Genomic DNA, 24005 nt, shown 5'->3' with positions numbered 1-24005 from the left:
ATGTGCCAAATCACTATGCGGATCATACGGATGATCCGCTGTGGCGACCCCTAACGAGAGGAAGAAGAAGAAGAACAAGAAGAAGAAGAACAAGAAGAAGAAGAAGAACAAGAAGAAGAAGAACAAGAAGAAGAAGAACAAGAAGAAGAAGAAGAACAAGAAGAAGAAGAACAAGAAGAACAAGAAGAACAAGAAGAAGAAGAAGAACAACAAGAAGAACAAGAACAACAAGAAGAAGAAGAACAACAAGAAGAAGAACAACAAGAAGAAGAAGAACAACAAGAAGAACAACAACAACAAGAAGAACAACAACAACAAGAAGAACAACAACAACAAGAAGAAGAAGAACAACAAGAAGAAGAAGAACAACAAGAAGAAGAAGAACAACAAGAAGAAGAAGAACAACAAGAAGAAGAAGAACAAGAAGAACAAGAAGAACAACAAGAAGAAGAAGAACAAGAAGAAGAAGAACAACAAGAAGAAGAAGAACAACAAGAAGAAGAAGAACAACAAGAAGAACAAGAAGAACAAGAACAACAAGAAGAACAAGAACAACAAGAAGAAGAAGAACAAGAAGAACAAGAAGAACAAGAAGAAGAACAACAAGAAGAAGAAGAACAACAAGAAGAAGAAGAACAACAAGAAGAAGAAGAACAACAAGAAGAAGAAGAACAACAAGAAGAACAAGAACAACAAGAAGAACAAGAACAACAAGAAGAAGAAGAACAACAAGAAGAAGAAGAACAACAAGAAGAACAACAACAAGAACAACAAGACAACAAGAAGAACAACAAGAAGAAGAACAAGAACAAGAGAAGAAGAAGAACAACAGAAGAAGAACAACAACAACAAGAAGAACAACAACAACAAGAAGAACAACAACAACAAGAACAAGAACAACAAGAAGAAGAAGAACAACAAGAAGAAGAAGAACAACAAGAAGAAGAAGAAGAACAAGAAGAAGAAGAAGAAGAACAAGAAGAAGAACAACAAGAAGAAGAAGAACAAGAAGAAGAAGAAGAACAACAAGAAGAAGAAGAACAACAAGAAGAAGAAGAACAACAAGAAGAAGAACAACAAGAAGAAGAAGAACAACAAGAAGAAGAAGAACAACAAGAAGAAGAACAACAAGAAGAAGAAGAACAACAAGAAGAAGAAGAACAAGAAGAAGAAGAACAAGAAGAAGAACAAGAACAAGAACAAGAACAAGAAGAAGAAGAAGAACAACAAGAAGAAGAACAACAAGAAGAAGAAGAACAAGAAGAAGAAGAACAACAACAAGAAGACCAAGAACAAGAAGAACAAGAACAAGAAGAACAAGAACAACACGAACAAGAACAACAAGAACAAGAAGAACAACAAGAAGAAGAAGAACAACAAGAAGAAGAAGAACAACAAGAAGAAGAAGAACAACAAGAAGAACAAGAAGAAGAAAAAGAAGAAGAAGAACAAGAAGAAGAAGAACAAGAAGAAGAAGAACAAGAACAAGAAGAACAAGAAGAAGAAGAACAACAAGAAGAAGAAGAACAACAAGAAGAAGAAGAACAACAAGAAGAAGAAGAACAACAAGAAGAAGAAGAACAACAAGAAGAAGAAGAACAACAAGAAGAAGAAGAACAACAAGAAGAAGAAGAACAACAAGAAGAAGAAGAACAACAAGAAGAAGAAGAACAACAAAAAGAAGAAGAACAACAAGAACAAGAAAACAACAAGAAGAACAAGAACAACAAGAAGAAGAAGAACAACAAGAAGAAGAAGAACAACAAGAAGAAGAAGAACAACAAGAAGAAGAAGAACAACAAGAAGAACAAGAACAACAAGAAGAACAAGAACAACAAGAAGAAGAAGAACAACAAGAAGAAGAAGAACAACAAGAAGAAGAAGAACAACAAGAAGAACAACAACAACAAGAAGAACAACAACAACAAGAACAACAACAACAAGAAGAACAACAACAACAAGAAGAAGAAGAACAACAAGAAGAAGAAGAACAACAAGAAGAAGAAGAACAACAAGAAGAAGAAGAACAACAAGAAGAAGAAGAACAACAAGAAGAAGAAGAACAACAAGAAGAAGAAGAACAACAAGAAGAAGAAGAACAACAAGAAGAAGAAGAACAACAAGAAGAAGAAGAAGAACAACAAGAAGAAGAAGAAGAAGAACAACAAGAAGAAGAAGAACAACAAGAAGAAGAAGAAGAACAACAAGAAGAAGAAGAAGAACAACAAGAAGAAGAAGAACAACAAGAAGAAGAAGAACAACAAGAAGAAGAAGAAGAACAACAAGAAGAAGAAGAACAAGAACAAGAAGAACAACAAGAAGAAGAAGAAGAACAACAAGAAGAAGAAGAAGAACAACAAGAAGAAGAAGAAGAACAAGAAGAACAAGAAGAAGAACAACAAGAAGAAGAAGAAAAAGAAGAAGAAGAAGAAGAACAACAAGAAGAAGAAGAAGAAGAAGAAGAAGAAGAACAAGAAGAAGAAGAAGAAGAAGAAGAAGAAGAACAAGAAGAAGAAGAAGAACAAGAAGAAAAAGAAGAACAAGAAGAAGAACAACAACAAGAAGAACAAGAAGAAGAACAAGAAGAAGAACAAGAAGAAGAAGAAGAACAAGAAGAAGAAGAAGAACAAGAAGAAGAAGAACAAGAAGAAGAACAAGAAGAAGAACAAGAAGAAGAACAAGAAGAACAACAAGAAGAACAACAAGAACAACAACAAGAACAACAACAAGAACAACAACAAGAACAAGAAGAAGAAGAAGAAGAAGTATGTATGTGTGTGTGTTCTTTCAAGTACCCTTAGCAATGATATAAAAGTTTAATCAATTGTGACAGCAAAAAATATATCGGCTACGAGGAAGGCAGGTCAAGGACGGCTATGAGGATCGACGATGAGACTATGAAGAAAACAAGTTCTTAATTGACAAAACCTTATTACATATCAATCTGAATATGATACTCAGTTGGCAGTGCCAAGTTGGCACCCAGACTGTACCAGGCTTCGTTTTTTTTTTTTGAAGCTTCTCAAACTTCTTCGATTTTTCTTTGCTCGACTTCCAGCATAAAATCCATCAAGTGAACCACACACATCATGTGCTTGATTTCAAATGAATTTTAAAAAATAATAATTTATTCAGTCTCAAATATTTTTTTTCCCCAGGACCCGTTTCTATCGGGCAGACGGAAAACTCCCATCTGTATGTACCACACTGGTTTAATTGGAGAAATAAGTAAGTTGCACTCCCCTCTCATGTTTCGTTAAGTGGGTCATGGTTGGTGGTTAGTTTTTGCCATATTCTTGTGCCGATGCCAAATTGCTTCAAGGGCACAAAAAAAACCCAAACAACCACATTTATATTCAGACCAGGCAGGCAAGGCAACAAACTTCCTCCCTGAAGGTCATTCGTGAGCCAGTTTGATTTTTACACAAAATAAATCAGGCAATAACACGAGAATTCTTTTGAGACCGTCTCAGGGTTCCAGAAAGTGGAAATCCGAATCCTTAACACTTGCCTTTGCCAGATTTAAACCCACAACCTTTGAGATGCTAGTGCAGTGTCCTTACCACTTGGACACAGAAAACAACAACACCAACAACAAACAAATGCAAAATACCCTTCATTCACTCTGCACAATCGACAGCATTCAAAAGCATTTGCAAATGACTGAAGAACAAGACGATCATGTGTCTGTGCTAAAAATGACAAACATGCCAACACCTTGTACTCACCAAAGCATTTCCTTCTTTCAACACCCGCATCAAATTTAACTTCAATTGCTCATTCAATGCATCATCATCGTTGTCGTCATCATCATCGTTGTCGTCATCATCATCGTTGTCGTCATCATCATCATCATCATCATCATCATCGTTGTCGGTGTTGTTTGAGTCATTGTCGTCGTTATCATCATCATTGTCTTCCACCACGTCACATTCTTCACCTTCTCCCTCGCTCTCCAACTCCTGAGAACGATATCTTCAGGTCAATGTACCCATTCCACTTAAAATGGACCATTTACATGTTACGCAAACATGAAGCATGTGGATGATATACCATTCACAAGAAACAATAAATACATTTGCAAGATTTAATCCGAGACCATAATCTCATAAAAACATGACAGGAAAGAAAATGCACAACACACCTCACTTTCTGCATTCTCAGAATCATCCATCACCAGGACAGCAGGGTCTTCCTCACCAGCTTTGTCAGGATCAAGCACCTGGAAGATAAATCACCACAGGCAAATCGAAGTCCCAAATGGACCCAACAGAAAGAATCATAAGACTGTTCCAAAAAGACCTGGACAACTTTGGTTGTTAATATATTTAGTACCACAAATGATATGACAATACCCTTTGTTTTATATGATACAGAAACTCATAAATTTTATATTTTTTCAGGTCTGATGGTGGTTTCATGCAAAAGAAAATGGCGACTCCACAGGAGAAGGCTCATTGCGTCGAATGGTTCAGAGACGAAATCTGACAAGCAAGTTCAGTACATTTTCCGTTCAAGGAATCCGCTATCGCGGACGAATATCAGAGAGTGGTACAAGGGGTTTAAGGAGACTGGAAGTCATCAGAAACAAAAGGTACTGTCGACCAAGCACAAGTGCAGCAGACGTTGAATGAGTGCGTGAATCATTTCAACAAAGTCCCAGAAAATCAATTTGACACACATCCAGAGAACTGGGACTACCAACCACCACTGTACAAAGGATTGTGTATAAAATATTGAAGCGTTATGTCGATAAGGTGCAGATTCTCCAGGAGCTCAAATCAATTGATGGACCCAAACCCAAGTTGTTTGCCTTGGGAAATTCTCAGTCATGTAGAGGATGATGAAGATTACCTGAACAAGGTCATGATCATAGACAAAACTTGCTTTTATGTATCAGAGAAGTTCAACAGGCACAATGTGAGGACATGGGACTCGGTAGACCCCCCACGTAGTCATTGAACACATACATGACAGGCCAAATGTCAATGTGTGGTCTTCTCCATGACCGCTTAGTGGGTTAATTTATCTTTGCAGAGGATACAGTGACCTCAACAATTTACATGAACATGTTTGAAGGATTCGCCGAACCACACATTGAAGACCTGCAACCCGATATCATTTTTCAACAGGACGATGCTCCCCCTCATTGGGCCTTAGTAGTTCGAGCTGTCCTGAAAGAAAAAAAATCCTGGTCGCTGGATTGGCTGAGATGGACCAACTACCTGGCCCCACACGATCACCAGACGTAACCCCCCCACCCCCCACCCTTGATTTTTTTTTTCTGTGGAGGTTTGTCAAATATGTCGTCTACAACACCAAGGTGGCAAACCTGCAGGATCTTCATTCTTCGATCATAGCTGCATGCACACTGGTGGACGCAAGCATGCTGAGTTGAACCGAAGATGGCAAGAACTCATGTACCACTTTGATATCCTGCATGTGACAAAAGGAGCTCACGTTAAAGTGTATTGATGGTGTGCACAAAACCTTATGAGTTTCTGTATCATCTAAATTCTAAACCAAATGGTGTTTTATCATTTGTGGTTCTAAATGTATTGTTGCATGCCGGGGGTCGGGTGAGAAGACCACCGGGTGGGGGGTTTTAGACGACAATTTGTTAGTCGTCAACCCCACACAGCATGCCTCTGCCTGGTAGCAGCTGCATTGAGGCGAAGGTGTAGGAGGATCTCTGCAGTCCGCGGGAGACATCTCGGTTTCCCACCAGACTCCCCGGAATTGCAGGCGATCACACACAGATAATTCCGTGATGCAGCGGGTCGCTAACCGACCGTGAACACAAATAACTCAACATGACCGAGGGTCCTCCCGTCTATGGGTTAATCGGGTTACCTAATTAATCACGTGACCTAATTACTGGGGGACACACCCTCGGTACGCCTTGTCCGAACCGGATCACTTTACCGGATCAAATGCAGCAGAGTGACACTGCCAACGACGTACCGGCTGAAAGGAACGGATCGTTGGGGAAAAAAAAAGTCCCAGCTAAGTTAGCATACAGACCATACTGGATCAATGAAAGAACAGACAAAAACGAGCTGGGAACATTTTTACAAAGGATTTATTAACGGAGGCGAGGAAAGATACGTGGCACAGTGAATGTTGTTTATTGTCATTGGTAACAGGAATAGGAAGAAATGTGAAAGGTGCGGCAATGTACAAGCAACTTACAAAAGCAGACACAGAGCAGAGTTATCCCGATATAATTCTTGTTCACTCTTAACTTAAGCGAGGACAGGCACCAGGACGCGCACGCGCACACGCACACCGATGAAGAGAATTTGATGAAGAGAAAAAGGAGTGGAGATGAGGCTAACGATCTCTCAATACTTTGCACGATTTCCCGGCCGCGCCACCAGTACGTTTTTTTTTTTTGGGGGGGGGGTGCTCCGCTGGGCGATACCTCCCTGACTGGCTGTGGTTTTTACCAATGGGTGTCCGAGCGTAGCGCTTGCTTGGATTTACCTCAGGAATAGAGAAAAAAGAATAGGAATGAGTTCAGAGATTTAATCAGACCTAGCTATGAGATTTACACAACGCACTGTCCCGTTCGACCGAATAGACGAGAAGGAAGGGACTATCTGAATGTACATTAATGAAATAACTCACTGGGGACCACTGTATGTTGGCTGCCATTGGTGTTGGAGGGATGCAGTTTCCAGAACCACAATATTAACAACCAAAATTGTCTGTCTTTTGGGAACACCCTGTATATGGTTGTCATCAGAGCTCACAAATAATCATGGTGAACAATTTGGCCATCTCACTTGCATTGCACTCTCGATCACGATCGTTTTTGGCTAGCAGCTATTGTAGGGGGGGGGGGGGTAACTCCAAATTCGCGGTTAAAGGTTTGTTTGTTTTTCTTCACCGATTATTTCTCTTTGGAATGAATACAATAATATCCAGGTGGGTGTGAAATTGGCACCTTTGAACAATTCGAAAAATTCAAGATGGCTGGCACAGAATTGAAAATCAATGCATTCTGGAACAATACAAGATAGAAACACAAATTAAAAGCCTCTTTACTAAGTTTCCACATGTGGAGATTTCATTGAAACAACTATTTCTTGGATACAAAAGATCAAAAAATTTAGATGGCTGCTTGTATATATGGCCAAAATGACCTTTGCCCCATGTGAAATGTGCTAAATTCTACAAAAGTAGAAACCTAAATTTCCAGAATGCAATCACGACAACATTCATGGGGAAAAGTTATGCTGATGTTATCAGTGCCAACTATTTGTTCTCTTTCTCTTAGTCGGTGAATAATGGATGAAGCGTGCATGTTCAAGTACCGTTATGGGGATGAATGTGATCACGAGAAGCCCTGCTCTGAAAACAGGGGGTCTGCATGGTGACACGCCATCGTCGATGCAAGTTAGGCATACGAAGATGGTCTGTATGTAGAACGAAAAATAGCTCCGCAAAGCGGGCGTAACCCCTCAGCCCCTTGACGCAAACCAATTTCAAGATGGCTGCCATGGAGGCCACATTGAAAATCGCAGCGCGCCCATTTTCGAAAGGAACCTTCCTCTACTCAACCCCAACACACCCTGCAAAAATGGATTTAATCGGACAAGGCATTCTCCTCGAAATCGACGGAAACCAATTTCAAGATGGCTGCCATGGAGGCCACATTGAAAATCGCAATGCGCCCATTTGCGAAAGGAACCTTCCTCTACTCAACCCCAACATACCCTGCAAAAATGGATTTAATCGGACAAGGTGTTCTCCTCGAAATTGAGGGAAACCAAAAGTTGACAGACGGACGCCCGCCCGCCCGGACAACGCCTATGATGACAATACCCCTTTTTCAGCCCAATTCGGGCTGAGGGATAAAAAGCAGCTTGCTAAAAATGAAAATCTGACAATTCATTACCATTTCAACAGTGTCGAGATACACTTCGAAGTCTAACATCGCCAGACATGAAACTGCCGATCATGATATCGAACGGGCTGTCTGGTGAATCCTGAGTAGAGAAGTCATCGCCAAGCTGCCATGAGTAAGATGGTGCGATCACAGCACCAAGGAAATACGAAGATTCGTTACAAAGGCAAATCTTGTGTCGAGAAGAAAAGAGTACCGGTACTTAAAATTTTCAAACTAAAAATGGCGTTCACTGTACTGCAGAGAAATCATTGTCCGGAACATTTGCGGATTGGATGAGCAATTAAAGTTTGCTGAGGAAAATGGAGGGAATACAGCTGTGCACAGGAAATATGGTGTCAGCAAGAAATTTATTCGGGACTGGCATAAAGCGAACGATATGTTGCAGACTACCAAGAAAACCAAGAAGGCTAATCGTGGCTGCAAAGCTAGGTGGACAATAATGAGTGCTTGCATTACAATAAGTGTCAGATGTTCATGTTTATTAAGGAGTAGTGAGAACTGCAACTACATGTAATACGCTATGAGCCAGTGCTGATATAATGATTCTGTCGCTTGTTGGTTCACGAGCCATGAAGTGATCACTATATTCATAATGGGTGTGTGTCTGTCTGTCCCGAGCATAGCTCCGTGGGTTTAGATCCAATCTTGATAAAATTAGGATGCGAGGTTTATATCATGATCTCGTTGTGTTTTCCTGAGAATGGGCGTGCTGCGCCCATTATGGGCAGAGCCACGCCCAAAAAACATGTGTTTTTAGGGGGTAGCCGGTTTCAAGTTGCATCTTCTCCGAGGGGGTTTGTCGAATCTGACAGGGGTTTCAGTATTTGGTTAGCCCAATGGCACCTGCATAGCCCGACGGAGCTCGATTTTTCATTTTCGTCGCAAGGTCAAGGTCACAAGGTCACGAACTTAGAAAATGTCAAAATAATCAATAAATTGGGCATCGAGCTCCTAGGGTTTTCAACCGTTTCGAATGAAAGTTGGTATGCATGTAGTGTTCTTCGAGTACGACAACTTTCATCATTTACGTTTTTCCCGATTTCCGCCAGTTTGCCCATGGTGTCCCCTCGAAGGTCAAAAAATAAAAAAGGCGAACCGTGTACAGTCATCCCCCGTTTATTGCGGGGGTTACGTTCCAAACCCCCCCCTCCTGCGAGAAGTGAAAATCCATGATGAATGGATGCCTCCCAAAAAAAAAAAATTGACTCGTCTGGTCTGGTCGGCTTGGCAATGATCGGGTTTGAGGTGCCGGAGATCGACTTGTCTAATCTGGTCGGCTTGGCAATGATCAGGTTCGAGGTGCAAGAGATAGACTCGTCTGGTCTGGTCTGGTCGGCTTGGCAATGATCAGGTTTGAGGTGCCGGAGATCGACTCGTCTGGTCTGGTCGGCTTGGCAATGATCGGGTTTGAGGTGCCGGAGATCGACTTGTCTGGTCTGGTCGGTTTGGCTGTGCTCGTCCAACCGCGGCAAACCTTTTTCCTTCCCGAAGCATAATCGAGCACCTTAACCTTCTCCTGGAGCGTCAAGACCTTCCTCTGGCGCTTCGGTTCCTTGCCAGAAGCCTAAGAAGGTGCAGGGCGTTTGGGCGGCATCGTAGGGCTTGGAGAAAAAACGTAGAAAATATTCGAAGTTCACAAGCGAAACTTTGTCTCGTGCGTTGTGTGACTGGTCGAGCGCCACGTGTTATAATTTATTGCTTAAATAATTTATATTTTATATATTATTACCGCGATATACCGGGGGAATCCGCAGAAAAAATTAGTTAGGTTCCAAGGGAAAACCCACGATGAACCGGGGGCGCCATAGGTGAACCGCGATATCGCGGGGGATTACTGTACATTGCTCGTGAACCATCGCAGTCTCCAGACTTGTTTTAAATACTAAATGCACTTCCTCGATTTAAATAAGTACCATAAGCAGCGATGTGTTGTCAGGGAGGAATTAATACCTCTTTTGTTCTGCTGACACTTTTGCTAATTCGTGTAGTTGATTTTGCTTAGTCTTATACTCCAAATCGACTTACCTATGAATGAAGGAAAGAAAAATGGGAAAATTAGGCAAATTGAATTGTTGGCCGAAAAATATGGTAATCCACCCTAGAATGCTCAGCATGAATACAAAGAAACTCCTACATGTAGGAGTCACTGGGGGCAGGGAACATATATCGTGCATGCCAGATAAGGATCGTCACCTAAAATGGCTCACAAAGCTTCGAAAAGAATCTGAAAATACTTGAAAAGTACCTGAGAGATAGGAGTGTGCCCACACAACAAAAATATCTGCAGAACTTTCTGATCAACTGGCCCAAAAAGTTGATGCGTTGCAGCTCGTACTGCAAAAACTGCCAGCGATGTGGGCCCATACAAGGCCTGTGGAAGGGCGCGTTCTACCCGACCTCCTTGATCATCCCCATCGGTGAGCTGACTTTGAATCTTGCGGGATTACCTCGTGTGAACATTGTAGGCTTGGTGATTTGTTTAATGGATGTCTGCAATCGGAAAGACGATGTCGTCATTTCCAATATTCAGGCAGATTTCCCAGAGGAAGACAGACAGACACCGTATCTGGTTTGATTGCTACTTAACAGATGGGAAAGTTATATCTGGGGTTGTCAATGCACAGGGTAAGTTTGAAATGATATTCACTATTTAATCATGTTGGGAGAAGGGAGGGGGGAGGGAGAATGGGAGCTGTGAAGACCATTATAAAAATATATTGTTTGTTTGGTTCCGTAGACACTAGAAAACTAGAATGGCACTTGGTGGAGCGCATACCCCCGCCAGGCTGAAGTTTCCGTTTTGGATCGCACTGATAGGCCGGATCTGCATCCATACCTGAATCACAATAGAAATCGGCTTGTTGTTGTCACCCCACCAAGTTATATTACAACTCGTCCAAAACTTCTTTAAATATCATGTTATGTATCGTTTTTGGCCCCATCTCTCAATGGGAAAGATGATGTGAATCTTTCGTTTCAATGAGTAATGTGTTGTGCAAAACTAAAAGATGTTTTGATAATTCCCAAAATATGCTTCATAATTCCAGATGTCACAATAGAAAATAAATGTATTTTCATTATAAAGTACCAAAGACTAAACATGGTCCATACAGCGTCTTCGCTTGACGCTCATCATCTAGAGCAGTGCTTCTCAACCCTTTTTTAACTCGAGGCCCACTCTGGCTCTGAGGAAATTTGAGGCCCATCATACAGAATCGTAATGAGAAAAATGGCAATAAAATTTAATGCCAAAACAAATCATTATGTTTACCTTTAATGAGACACTTGAGCTTGCTTCTTGGAAATAAGATGGTCAAGTCGTGGTTTGAAGGGGGACAGGCTCACACGCAAAGTGGCATTCAGAGTGTCTGTTTTTAGACTATTTTGTGCTTTTGATTTTGTCACAGTTACAGTCGAGCAGCCCGATTCACAGAGATAGGTTGTGGTGAATGGTAAAAGAAATCTGATGGCACGCTTTGACAAAGAAGTGTATTCACTGCTTGCCAATATCCAGAATGAAGGAAGGTCTACTTGTGCATGCTGAAGCTTCAGACTACTGTCTGCAGAAAGTTCCATCAGTTCATTTTCAAGTACAACGGACAAGGCCACATCTTCTGAAGCAGGATCCACTGAGAAAGGGTTCAAAATCCAAAGGTTTCCTTGCCTTGGGTCCTCTGGAAAGTAGTCTGCAAACTTTTGTGATAACTCGGTCAAATGCTGGACTATGAGCCCAGATATGTCTGTATGAGGAGTGGATTCCAAAGTTTCACTCAGAAGTGGAAACATCTCAAGTCGTCCATCCTTCACTTTTCTGTTCCAAAGAACAAGCTTTTTCTTGAAGCCTTCAATTTTGTCAGCAACCAAGAACACTAAACTGTTCCTACCTTGCATTGATATGTTAAGCTGATTTAACTGGTCAAACACATCTGACAGGTAAGCCAATTTGGCACAAAAGTTATCATTACTGTAATGATCAGCAAGTGGTGAGTGTTTCTCTTCAAGGAACATGTGGACTTCATGTCTCAGTTCAGAGGCGATTAAGCATACGTCCTCTTGAAAGCCACCTCACCTCACTGTGGTACAGAAGCTGCAAGTGATCAGAATCAAGTCTCACACAGTGCAGCAAAACACCTTGAGATGAGTGCACTCTTCTTGATGAAGTTCACAGTTTTAACAGCTACATTAATGACTTCATTCAGTTCTGGTGACATCTGCTTTGTTGCCAGATTTTCTCTATGTAAGAAGCAGTGGGTCTTCTTGGCATCTGGCGCCCTCTGTTGGATCTGTTTTACAACACCACAATGGACTCCTGTCATTGATGCAGCGCCATCTGTGCACACACCTACGCAGTTCTTCCAATCAATACTCTTGTCAGTGAAGTATTTGTCAAGGCAGAGCATTACATCATCTGCAGCTGTTTTTGTGGGAAGGTCCTTGCAAAACAGTAGATCCTCATGAACATCACTGTCCCCACAGTACCTCACGAAAATAAGTAATAAAGCATTATTGCTAATGTCAGTAAATTCATCCAACTGAATGGAAAAATATGGACTGACCTTTATTTTTTCCACCAGTTGGCATTCAATGTCATCACTCATTTCAACAATTCTTCTCATCACAGTATCATTAGAGAGTGATACGGACTGAAGTTTGGTTGCAGCTGCCTCTCCAAGAATTTCTCGACACATATCAACAGCACTGGGTAAAATAATCTCCTCCGCGATTGTGAAAGCTTTCTTGCTACGAGCAACACGAGCAGCAACCATGTAGCTGGCTTTCAATGCTGATTTTGACTGAGTTGTAAATGTTGTAATCACTTTCTGCTGTGCCTGAAGTCCAGCCCTTTTCCTCTCAAAATATTCCTTTTACTTACCTGTACTATTCGGGTGTCTTGTGTTTAAGTGTCTCTGAAGCTTTGACGGTTTAAGCGCCTCGTTTGACAGGATTTCAGCACATTCAACACACTGTGCTTTTGGCTCAACATCACTGCCTGCCATCGTGAATCCATTTTTAATGTAATCGGGGTCATATTTCCTCACCACAACCTTTCGAGATTTTTCCGTAGCAGATTTGTCTTCTCCATCACACTTTCGTTTCAAAAATCGATCCATTTTCGGTTCAAGAAATTATCCGCGAAAGTTGAAAAGTTTACAAAAATTTCAAGTTCGTGAACGCATGAACTAAGTACAAGGTACGTACATGCATACACACACACATCACATATATGCGCACGTGCACAATACACACATACACACGGATATAGTACGTTCACATCACAGTTACATGTAGATCGACCGCGCCTAAACCACCACTGCATAAACATGACGTACGTAAGCACAAAATGACTCAATCTATCTCTCTCGCGCGCGTGCTCGCTAGACGGTTTCGGAAAGATGGAAGTACAAACAGACCTAGCTGAATTCCAGCTGTGTCGTGTAAGTCTTACACTGTAAGATCAGACCCTTTTTTGCCGACCTCGCGGCCCACCTGTGAGGGCTCCGCGGCCCACCGGTTGAGAAGCACGGATCTAGAGGATACAGCATGGACAAACCTAATGGGTTGGCATCAGCTGATTTCAAGGCCAGAAGCCAAAATGGCACCTCATGGAGGGGGTCTAGGTAGTTTGTAAAGTAATGAACTATATTCAGAGCATTCTACACATTTTCAGGTGCAATGCACAGCTTTAGAATGGCAAAGTGTTTTATTAAAACGAATAGAAAGCATTTCAAGGTATCAGTGGAGTTCTCCACTGCTGACTCTAGGTTTAATAAAAGGTGGGGCAAAATCCGAGCTATCCGTCTGCACCATCCATCCATCGGGACCATACTCTGTACAGAGCGTCAGTGCTGCCCAAGCAGTCTCCTGGGCTACTGGACACAATTCTGGACAGGTCACCACTCTGACGCAGGATACTCGAATGGATCAATCATCCCAGCAAGCTGGCACTCATTTTGCCGACCTCTGAAGGACGACAAGCTGAGTCAATAGCCGAGTGAGGTTTGAACTCGGGACCCTAGGATCCCGAGCATTGGTCTGTACGATAGAGCAATAGCTTCAATGGACAACGTTTCCATACTCCTAATAAGACTGTGCAAGGGAATCGACCTTAGGATTCAAAATGACGATTGAGCAGAGGATAAAGATTTCTCAATTGCTGTACTTACATTGAGCACAGGCTGCAGGGCCTCAAGGCTCAGGTAGGGGCAGAGTCGTGCAAACACCAACAAGCACACATTTCGCAGAAGACGACTGCATTTTGCCATGAGAGAAAGCAGCACCTCCACGACTACGCAAAACCACTTGGGAGCACCTGCAAGCACATTGTGGGTGGTGGGAGCCAGAAAGCATCCCTTAATCATTGAAAGCCCAGAAACACAAGCAGGCGGTACACATACAATATCACATGTAATCAAAATACAACCTGATTCCCAACCCTCCTCAAAATCCCATCCCTCCTGTGCAAGCAAATATAATGTACCATACCATAATCTTCACAAGCCGGTGCACACTTTTTCTTCAAAAGTGCTTTATTTACACAAGTGTGAAGATCTTCCAAGGCTGACAGAGAATCCTCTTCACCTGCCTGCTCACCCAAACATTACACTGCAATCAAAATCTTCATTGAAAAGCCAGGCACACAGGGTAGGATTCATTTTTGAAAGCCATCCAATCTTATTTATCAACCAAACACGGTGACACCACAGAGAGCCCGATGACAAACATGGCTCTTTAACTCCCTGTACCAATTGACAATTACAACAGCTGCAGCCTGAAGATTCCATTACTCCTCAGTCAAGGTAGTTGAAGATTGCTACCAACTATACAAATGTAAAGAAGTTGAAAGTACTCCAACATGTCCATCAGCTTCTCAGTCTGATTTATTTGTGGAACAGGGTTTATTTATTTGTGTAATGTCCCAAATTCCAACCTTTTCATATATTTTTTAATGATGTAAGCCAGAAGACTTGATTCCACAAAAGACCTGCATGACGTCATACTGTTACGAATCTGGCAGCAGTGAGCACTCAACATTCAGGTCCCCATAGCAGTTATTTCGATAAGTAAATGTGGATAGATAGCTCCCTTTCCCCAAGTCTAATGGGAATTAAATGTTCATGCGCTGCGGAGATATTTTGACAGTCAAGGTTTTCTTTTACATTTTTACACTTATAACAACAACAACACGCTTTCACCTTGCTTCCTCAACCTGACGTCATTGCGCCCGCGGTGGGCGGAGTTCAAGGAGGGACCTTGCGGCGGCTCTCGACCAATCAGGGGGGTGCGAGCAAGGTTGCCGTGAGTCGGCCAATGAGGGCAGCCCACGCAGAACCATGTTACTCTCCTTGTTTGAGGGGCAGTCTGCCGCGACGGCAGTCACGCCCCCCACCGGTCCAATCAGCGGACTTGGCGCCCTTTCGGCCAATCACGGCGGCGACGCGCGAATCGTGCGACGGAACCGTCCAATCAAGAGGTGAGTGGCCGGAGAAGAAGCCACTCCCTCCTGAGGAAAAAGAGTGGTTGTCGGGACGAGCGTGAAGAGAATTTGCGTCCAGTCTGCGAGAGTTTTTTGCGTCCCGAGTCGGGTCGAGTGCGCGTCTCGGTCTGGTCCGTGTCCGACTGCATCGCACGCATCCAAGGCGTCTCGTCTGGCGCGTGACAGCGAGCGACCATTTTCCATCAAGGGAGATCGCCTCCGCTGGATACGGCTGTCCTGGTCCATGCTTCGAGACTGGAGCTCCGGGAAGTTGTGGACGTCCAGCCGCACGCTCGCGGCCAGGTAGCCAGCCGTCCTCACTCCCAGCCGGGCTATCCTCCTCGGCTGGTGAGCCGAATAAAGACCATTGGGGCCCGTTTCTTCTGGGTGTGCGTCTGTGTGTGGGCCAGTCTATAAGTAAGAATTGTTAAGTGCTTTTTGCTGTACATGATTGCATTGCTTAGTCAGTTTAACTCTGCTCTTCGGTGTTCCCCTCCCACACTCTTGTAAATAAATATTCCTATTGTTGTATGTTTCAGCTCGTTTCTGTCCTTTCCTTCATTGGTTCAGTACGGTGCATGTTGGGGGAATTAAAAAGGCCGTTGTTGCCGTAGTCATGCATTTGGACCGACGGGACATCGGTAACCATCCGCTCGGGTTACGCACGAGTCGAGCATGGTTACGGCTTGTCCCGTTCGAGCTCCGTCGAGGGTGTGAATTCCTCGGTAGCTCGCCACGTGGGCCTCTAGGTATTTTGAAGTTTAGCAAATAACTCTGTATCACGTGGTTGACTTATTGACGATTCACGGTCCTGGAAGGGACCTGTACCTTCAGGGTTATCTGAAAGGTACGATCGAGATTCTGGATGTTCGGTGGAGCAAACTCTACTGATCCATCTAGCGGTCGTGCTCGTCGCCGATACCCAGCCCACAACAATACATGGTGTAGCAATGTGATCGTTACCTCTACTACCGAAGGTGGGCAGAGGTTAGGGTTTTTTGCACCACTGTCTGTCGGTGAGAAGGATATCTCAAAAAGTTATGGACGGATTCGGACAAAACTTTGTGGACAGTTAGGTGTGTGACAACGACGAATTGATTCGATTTTGGTGAAGATAAAAAATTTTTTAAGCGATTCTTTACCATTGACAGATGGAGCCAAAACCGATATATAGCACGATATTTCAAAAAGTTGTGGACGAGTTAGGACAAAACTATGTGGATGAGTTGGTAAGGTGACAAGAACAAGCAGATTCGATTTTGGTTCAAGTGTGGATCCAGATCCAGCCTATCAGTGAGTTCAGCTTGGCGGAGGTATGTGCTCTACCGAGTGGCGTTCTAATTTTGCAATGTTACTTTATTTCTCACCAGAAAGATTGATCAACACCCCCCCAAAAAAAATTGAGAGTTAATTTAAATCACCCCAACACAGTGATAGCAATGACATGGGTGTCAGGGAAAAGTGCTCCTTAAAATTTCAACTATCTTGATCAATTTTGAGAGGAGTGTTAGCCATACACCGAATGGATGGATAGCCATACCATACACTGAATGTTTAAATACAGCACAATCACGTGCAGCAAGGTACTTCACAATTCCCAAATAAATAAATACAAAAACAATTGGGTGTATATTTCACCGAGAACAGTTGCAGAGAGACCGAGATGAGCAAGAGCTGGAAGGTCGCTGCCTGCATGGCGTCCGACGGAGTGTGGGACTCCATTTCCATTTTGTGCAGCTTCTCACCAGCATGCAGCGTCCTACAAATTTTCAGAAAGGAAACGGAAGGATCATGGAGGAAAAAGAAAAAGGCACAAAGATCAAATCCGATTGGTAAGATAAACTCCATCAATGATAAGTTAAGGCTGGTGTTGACTTAGCGGTTAAGGTGGCTGGCTTAAGATATTAGCGACTTGAGTTGAAGCCCCTGTCAAACCGTTGAATTAAGACCATGTGGGTTGAATCAGCCCGTCATCGTTCCGAGGTCGGAAAAATGAGTACCAGCTTACTGGTAACAGGACATTGCATCAGCGGCACAGCCAAACCCACAGAAAACGATACAGCTAAGCAGCCATTGGGTACATAAAAATAAATAAAACAAAAGACAAGTTGTGAGCAAATGGCATCCTATGGCATCCAAGGCAAACTCCACACATGGCTTCCTGACTTCCTCTACTCTCATAGCCTATGTGTGGCACTCAACAGAATTCTTTCATCTCCTCTCCCTGTTAACACTTGAGTCCCCCCAAGACAGTGTTCTGGGACCAGTACTATTTCTAATCTTCATCAACGATCTCTCCAACCCTCCAGAAAATCCTCATCTGTTGGTGACTACTCCACCCTTTGTCATGACATCCTTCAGATTGACAGGCAGCAGCCTCTTTTCTCTCCTCAGACCTTGATAGAATAACAAGCTGATCAAACACTTGGAATATGTCTTTCAATCTCAATAAATCTCACACTCACAATATCTCCAAGAAAGGAACCCCCCCCAAAACACCCCCATCTACTGTACTTCCATTCTCATTCTCAGCCATGATCTTTTTTGTTGAGCAAACCACATTTCTAAGATGGCCTCCAAAGCCAGTCACCGACTGGACACTCACCGTTGTGTGAAGTCCTATCCACCTACAAGGCCTTCATACGCAGCTTGATGGAGTACTGCGCTCTCCTCTGGGCTGATTCCCCTGTCTCACACCTTGCTCAAGATCATTGGAATGTCCCGTGATGAAATCGAGTCTATGGGCCTATCACTTTTCAAGCGAACACACGTCGGTGAACCTTGTCTTCTACAAATTCCCTCTGGTCTTACACCCCCTGCTCTTCATGTGCTCTGTCCCCCAGTTTTCTGCATGGAGCACGAGGTCCGTCAGCAACCCCCTTTTGGTAAAACTAGCTAAATCCAGGATCACTGCTCACCTCCACTCATTTGTTCTTCTTTTTTTTCCCCAACTGTGCAACCAACTTGGACATTCTTTTCAATCTCATTCTTCCCGTTCCTCCAGGTCATCCACACGACCAATCACCACCTTGTCAGATCGTCACCCGTCCAAAACCGTGATCTTTTCTATCCGTGTTAATCCCTCGCCCCCAAGCCCACCTCTCTTCAAATTTCCAGTTTTTACTTCCTGGGAGTTAGTGGCTGAATCCATCTTGTCCACCCCATGCATCTTCCCCACTCCTCGTTCTTCCACATATCCCTTATGTCTCCAAGTCTCCCTCCATTTTGTCCCTCAACTCTGCTGTTGGGTGTGTTCCACCACCCCCTCTTTCCACTATTCCTTTTGTTCTGTTACATCCTGACCTGTTCCATGTTTTAGCTTCTCGATGACTTTGCATACAAAAAACGGCATCCATTTGCAATGCGTCCAATAGCATTGGAAATATATTCAAAGAACTTTCAGTTGCACTCGATAACTGTCCGCACATTACCTTGTCCATGCCTCCATTTCCTCCTTGCTCAGCTTTCGTACCAAATCGACAGATGAGGAGGCAGCGAGTAATGAGTCAGCATAGCGTGCAATAACCATCACCCATAGGTCCCCATCCCCATCCCCATCCCGATCCTTCCGTACGCCTGGCTGTGCACGAGGTAAGGGGGTGAACCTGAGTCTATGTTGCACGGGTCCATCTGTAAGGTCCCATATTTTTCTCAACGAAGGCAGATAACTGTTCAAATGATGAAGGAGACTGCAAAAACGTGGGGGGTGGGGCAGGGTGGAGAGGAGAGGATTAATGACAATTGTTTTATCATTAGTGCATGCCCGGAGGTACGTGTCCGTACATGCGTGGACGTACGTGCAAACAAAACAAAAAAAGAAACTTTCAAACCGCGTGCCAGAAACAACAACCACACAGGCCGTTCCTTCGCTCTTGCATGCCCATACGTGCAAAAAAACAACAACAAACTTTCAAACAACCACACAGGCCGTTCCTTCTCTCTCGTAAACGATGACTGGATTGGGGCACTGTGTTTAAGAAAATCGAGAAAGTACAGAAATCGAGAAAGAAAGAATACAGTAAGTCGATAAATCGAGAAAGAATACAGTAAGTCATCACTGATTGGATTGGGGCATTGTGTTTAAGAAAATCGAGAAAGTACAGAAATCGAGAAAGAAAGAATACAGTAAGTCGATAAATCGAGAAAAAAAAAAATCGAGAAAGAATACAGTACTCGTCACTATCCGGAAGTCCGGAAGTTAAGTCCTCACTGTCCGGAAGTTCACATATCGCAGTTACGATTATTCACAATTTAGTTTTAATGGCCAATTATTCAATTAGCGCCAACGTATTTTTGCCTTTTCGCAAGGAAAAACACAAAGAGAAGTGGGGGGGGTGGGGGGGGGGAAACTTACTTTAAAAAAATTTTACTTCCTGCTTCGGAGCATACCAGCTAACGCTGATGTTACCGAAATTTATACACCATCTAATATGAAAACGATCATAAATTGGGGCATTGCGTTTATCTATAAATGCGCATAAGTAATCGAGAAATTATTAGAATACACGAAGTCATCATTATCCAGAAGTCTATATGTTGTAACCCGTAAGGGGAACGCGGCTGAGGTTCTCTTCCGCCATCGGCCACGCATACGCAGCAACATGTCCTGTCATTGGTTGGTAAATAAATGGCCATAACTTGGGAAGCACTTGTCTGATTAATATCAAACCTTGAAAAGGCACATCCTCAGGTCCCCAGCAATATACCTGGCAAGTTTCAATTAGATCGGACCAGTGGTTGTCGAGAAACCGGTCACAGACACACACAGACACAGACACAGACAGACACAGACACAGACACAGCTGGAATTATAGATCGATAATTTATTTTAATGATCCAAGTGAAGATGATGCAAAGGTTTGTTAAGAATGCACGTGAACATAAAACATTGCCAGAGCAAGCAGAGCACAGCGATTTAGGAAACACAGGGAGAGTTTAAATGTTTGGCATGGCACGGAGAGTATACAGGTCCAACCTGTAAAAAGCAGTGGAAGCCGACTTCCGAGTGAACTGGTCCAGCTGAGGGTGAGGCAGTGATGACATTTCCGGTATATTCTCATCGGTTTGTTTTGCATGAAAAAATGCATGGAATACCACGAACCTGAGTGCAGAGGAAAAAAACTCAAGTTGAAAGACTTAGAAAAAGTTCAGCAGCATTTCCTTCTCCTCCACATGGGAGGGAAGGACACACAGTGTGCAACAGCACTTGTCAACATTATAATCCTTATGAAGTGGGATCAATGCCTCATTCAAACTCGTCTTTGCCCATAATGTGCAAGTATGGGAACTTCTTTTTTGCATTACTTTGTGTTGCAATTTCCTCTTTTCCAGCAAGAACATTTCTTTTGAGACCGTAGCTTCTCGTTTGTGAGACTACCCTCCACTGGCCTGCACTTCAAAGAGTGCTCACCGATACCTGTACCATTACCAATGTGTGGCATGTAATATTTAAAATGTTAATTTTAAACCTTCATCTTCAGTTGTCTTGAACAAGCCGACACCAAAATGGATGGGAGCGTCCACTAGTATGTAAAAGGAGCTGAGTTTCTCCATCCGTAACGCTTTATTCAAGAGTTTCTTACTGTCATAAAATAACACAAATGCTACCCGTTGGAAAATGAACTAGCATCCGTTGAAGACAAAGTCTTCGATATCCCCCGCCATAGTAAATGAGGATTAACAAACTTATATTCCCTAAGCGTGTGCAATATGTATGTGAAGTTTCCCCTTGATCTGACCAGCCGTTCTGGAGAATAAGATGTTTGAAGGTTTTAGGGTAAATTCAATATGGCCACCAAACCATGTGACCTATCAATTAGAAATTAACAAACTTCTGAAAGGATGTCTTGGGGAAAGTGTATGTGAAATTTTGCCTCAATCTGTCCAGCCGTTCTGGAGGACAAGATTTTTTAAATTTATTAATTTTCAATCCAAGATCGCTGACGAACCATGTGAACTATGACATCATAAATTTACATTCTGCCTCCATTCCTCCAGTGGAATACGTGTGTGAAGTTTCGTGTTAATCGGATGAGGGGTGTTTTTCTATCCTAGATGGCCACCAAACCATGCGACTCGTGACGTCATAATTTTTACTACGTATGCAGACATGATTGAAGATGATAGTTGCAAATTTTCGCTTTGTTAGGTTATGTGATTCCAGAGAAAACATTATTTAATATTTTCTTGAATCCAACATGGCTGCCAAACCATGTGACCTATCAATAAGAAAATATCAAAAGGCACCAGTTCACCACTTGCTTGATATGTGTACCAAATTTCGTAAATACATCTTGAGGGGATTTGTAGTTAAGCTCCGGAAACAATGTGACGGACGGACGGACGGAACCCATTTCTATATCCCCCGCCAACTTCGTTGGTTGGCGGGGGATAATAATAATTGATTTATTTGTTTGGAAATCTAATAATCAATATATTTGGAACAATAATTAATTCCTTTACTCACAAACTTGCCCGTTTTACAAGCAAGCATTTCCAGGACTGAGGAAGTCGAAGCGGACCTTGAGCTTTAATGTAGCGGTTCCAACGGAAACAATTATTCTATGACAGCAACAATCATTTAGGAGGACATGAAAGGAGCAAACAAAAGTAAATCTATACTAATAAATGTGTGTGCGTGTGCGTGTGTGTGTGTCTCCTCCACAACTCCAAAACCATGAAAACTAGCAGCCTGAAACGTTGCATGCATACTAAGGGAACTCCAAGGAAGTGCAAGAGTGAAAATTGGGTGTTTGGGTTAATTAAAACATCCCTTTTGAAGATAATCAATGGCCATATTTAATTATATCCCTAATCAGGCGATCCTCAGCCACCTCGCTCTTTGGGGTCTGAAGGCATCTATCTCCTGGGTAACCTCACTGGGGTATGAAGCCACCATGTTTTTTGGCCTGCTCGACCACGCCGCGACTTGGAACAAGCGGCAACGATTTCTTCGTGATAGTTTTTTTTCCACTTTCCTCACTGATGTCATCGAATGCCTGTTCATCATGGCTATGAATCGCTGGGTACATCGCTTTTGTAAGTGCTATAGTTTTCAAATCAGGAGCTTGGAGCAATTTCATGCATTGTATGATGTGATTTTCCACGATCTACTGTCACGGAATAAAGTATAACATTGAAATATTATTTTGGATTTGAGGATTGGATTTCATCCAGACTAAATAAGTGTCAAAATCTGTTGTGAAATCTGATAATTTAAAGAAATAACTAGTCTCATAACTAAGCTGATATAACTATTTACTTAAATCAAGCAAGGCTATGTATGTTCCCTCCTCCATAGATACACAAGAAAATGTGAAATTTCCAAATTTAACTTATCTTTTTCTGTCTGGAGAATTATATTGAGTGAACATAAGATTTAAGAATGTGCCAAAATTAACCAGCTTCATTGAACGATATCATTGAATGCATTCACTGCTTGACCTCGTGCCCTGTCCCCCAGATGAACTGCTTATCCATATCTTCTGCCAGATCTGTGTATTTTTGGACGTTTTGTGAGGTGCTCCACAGGGAATTAAACAAAGCAAATCTGATGAAAAACAGACATTTTGAAATAAAGTGAGAATGTTTGTGCAGACCGTGAACGATGAACCTCGTGACGTGTGCACAGACGAGCAGGCAATGTGGCGGATTATCTGCAATGTTTATTTCATGGTCGAATAAACTTTGGGATGTCTCCAGGGTTGTTCTACATTAAACAGCAACTCTTTTATGGATAAAGTCATTATATGAACAAATTATTTCTTTAACTGCTGCGTGAGCATTGAAGACCAGCATTAAAGGTAAAGGGATCCTATATGATATGCAGCCACAGCCTGAGCAGCCATTCCTCATCAACCATTGAATTGGAGTGCTTGCTTGAGTGCGTAAGCCACTTGTGGAGTGCCCTACAGTCGATAGCGGTACCACGTTACGTCATTCTGAGCAAATCGTTCACTCACTGCAGATGCTTTTGAGCGAGTGGTCCGTGCCCCGCCACCCTGAGCGAGTGGTCCGTGCCCCGCCACCCTGAGCGAGTGGTCCGTGCCCCGCCACCCTGAGCGAGTGGTCCGTGCCCCGCCACCCTGAGCGAGTGGTCCGTGCCCCGCCACCCTGAGCGAGTGGTCCGTGCCCCGCCACCCTGAGCGAGTGGTCCGTGCCCCGCCACCCTGAGCGAGTGGTCCGTGCCCCGCCACCCTGAGCGAGTGGTCCGTGCCCCGCCACCCTGAGCGAGTGGTCCGTGCCCCGCCACCCTGAGCGAGTGGTCCGTGCCCCGCCACCCTGAGCGAGTGGTCCGTGCCCCGCCACCCTGAGCGAGTGGTCCGTGCCCCGCCACCCTGAGCGAGTGGTCCGTGCCCCGCCACCCTGAGCGAGTGGTCCGTGCCCCGCCACCCTGAGCGAGTGGTCCGTGCCCCGCCACCCTGAGCGAGTGGTCCGTGCCCCGCCACCCTGAGCGAGTGGTCCGTGCCCCGCCACCCTGAGCGAGTGGTCCGTGCCCCGCCACCCTGAGCGAGTGGTCCGTGCCCCGCCACCCTGAGCGAGTGGTCCGTGCCCCGCCACCCTGAGCGAGTGGTCCGTGCCCCGCCACCCTGAGCGAGTGGTCCGTGCCCCGCCACC

At 43.6% G+C, this 24005-nt stretch overlaps 1 protein-coding gene across 1 annotated transcript in view; it reads right to left on the bottom strand.

The window, feature by feature from the left end:
- MYBBP1A (MYB binding protein 1a) overlaps positions 1 to 24005 on the bottom strand; it is a 54459-nt gene that overhangs the window by 13978 nt on the left and 16476 nt on the right. Inside the window, exons 11-17 of the mRNA XM_085879283.1 lie at positions 20365 to 20490; positions 18821 to 19078; positions 17028 to 17148; positions 14399 to 14498; positions 14080 to 14225; positions 4145 to 4222; positions 3729 to 3962 (exon numbers count right to left, since the gene is read on the bottom strand). Coding sequence (XP_085735409.1) covers positions 3729 to 3962; positions 4145 to 4222; positions 14080 to 14225; positions 14399 to 14498; positions 17028 to 17148; positions 18821 to 19078; positions 20365 to 20490 — 1063 coding nt within the window. The remainder of the gene's footprint in view (positions 1 to 3728; positions 3963 to 4144; positions 4223 to 14079; positions 14226 to 14398; positions 14499 to 17027; positions 17149 to 18820; positions 19079 to 20364; positions 20491 to 24005) is intronic.

This window comes from Eptatretus burgeri, chromosome 4 (assembly GCF_056783735.1).
Source record: "Eptatretus burgeri isolate ZD-2024b chromosome 4, Ebu_testis_v1, whole genome shotgun sequence".
Lineage (NCBI taxonomy): Eukaryota > Metazoa > Chordata > Myxini > Myxiniformes > Myxinidae > Eptatretus > Eptatretus burgeri.
This window is presented reverse-complemented; position numbering and strand designations above follow the sequence as displayed.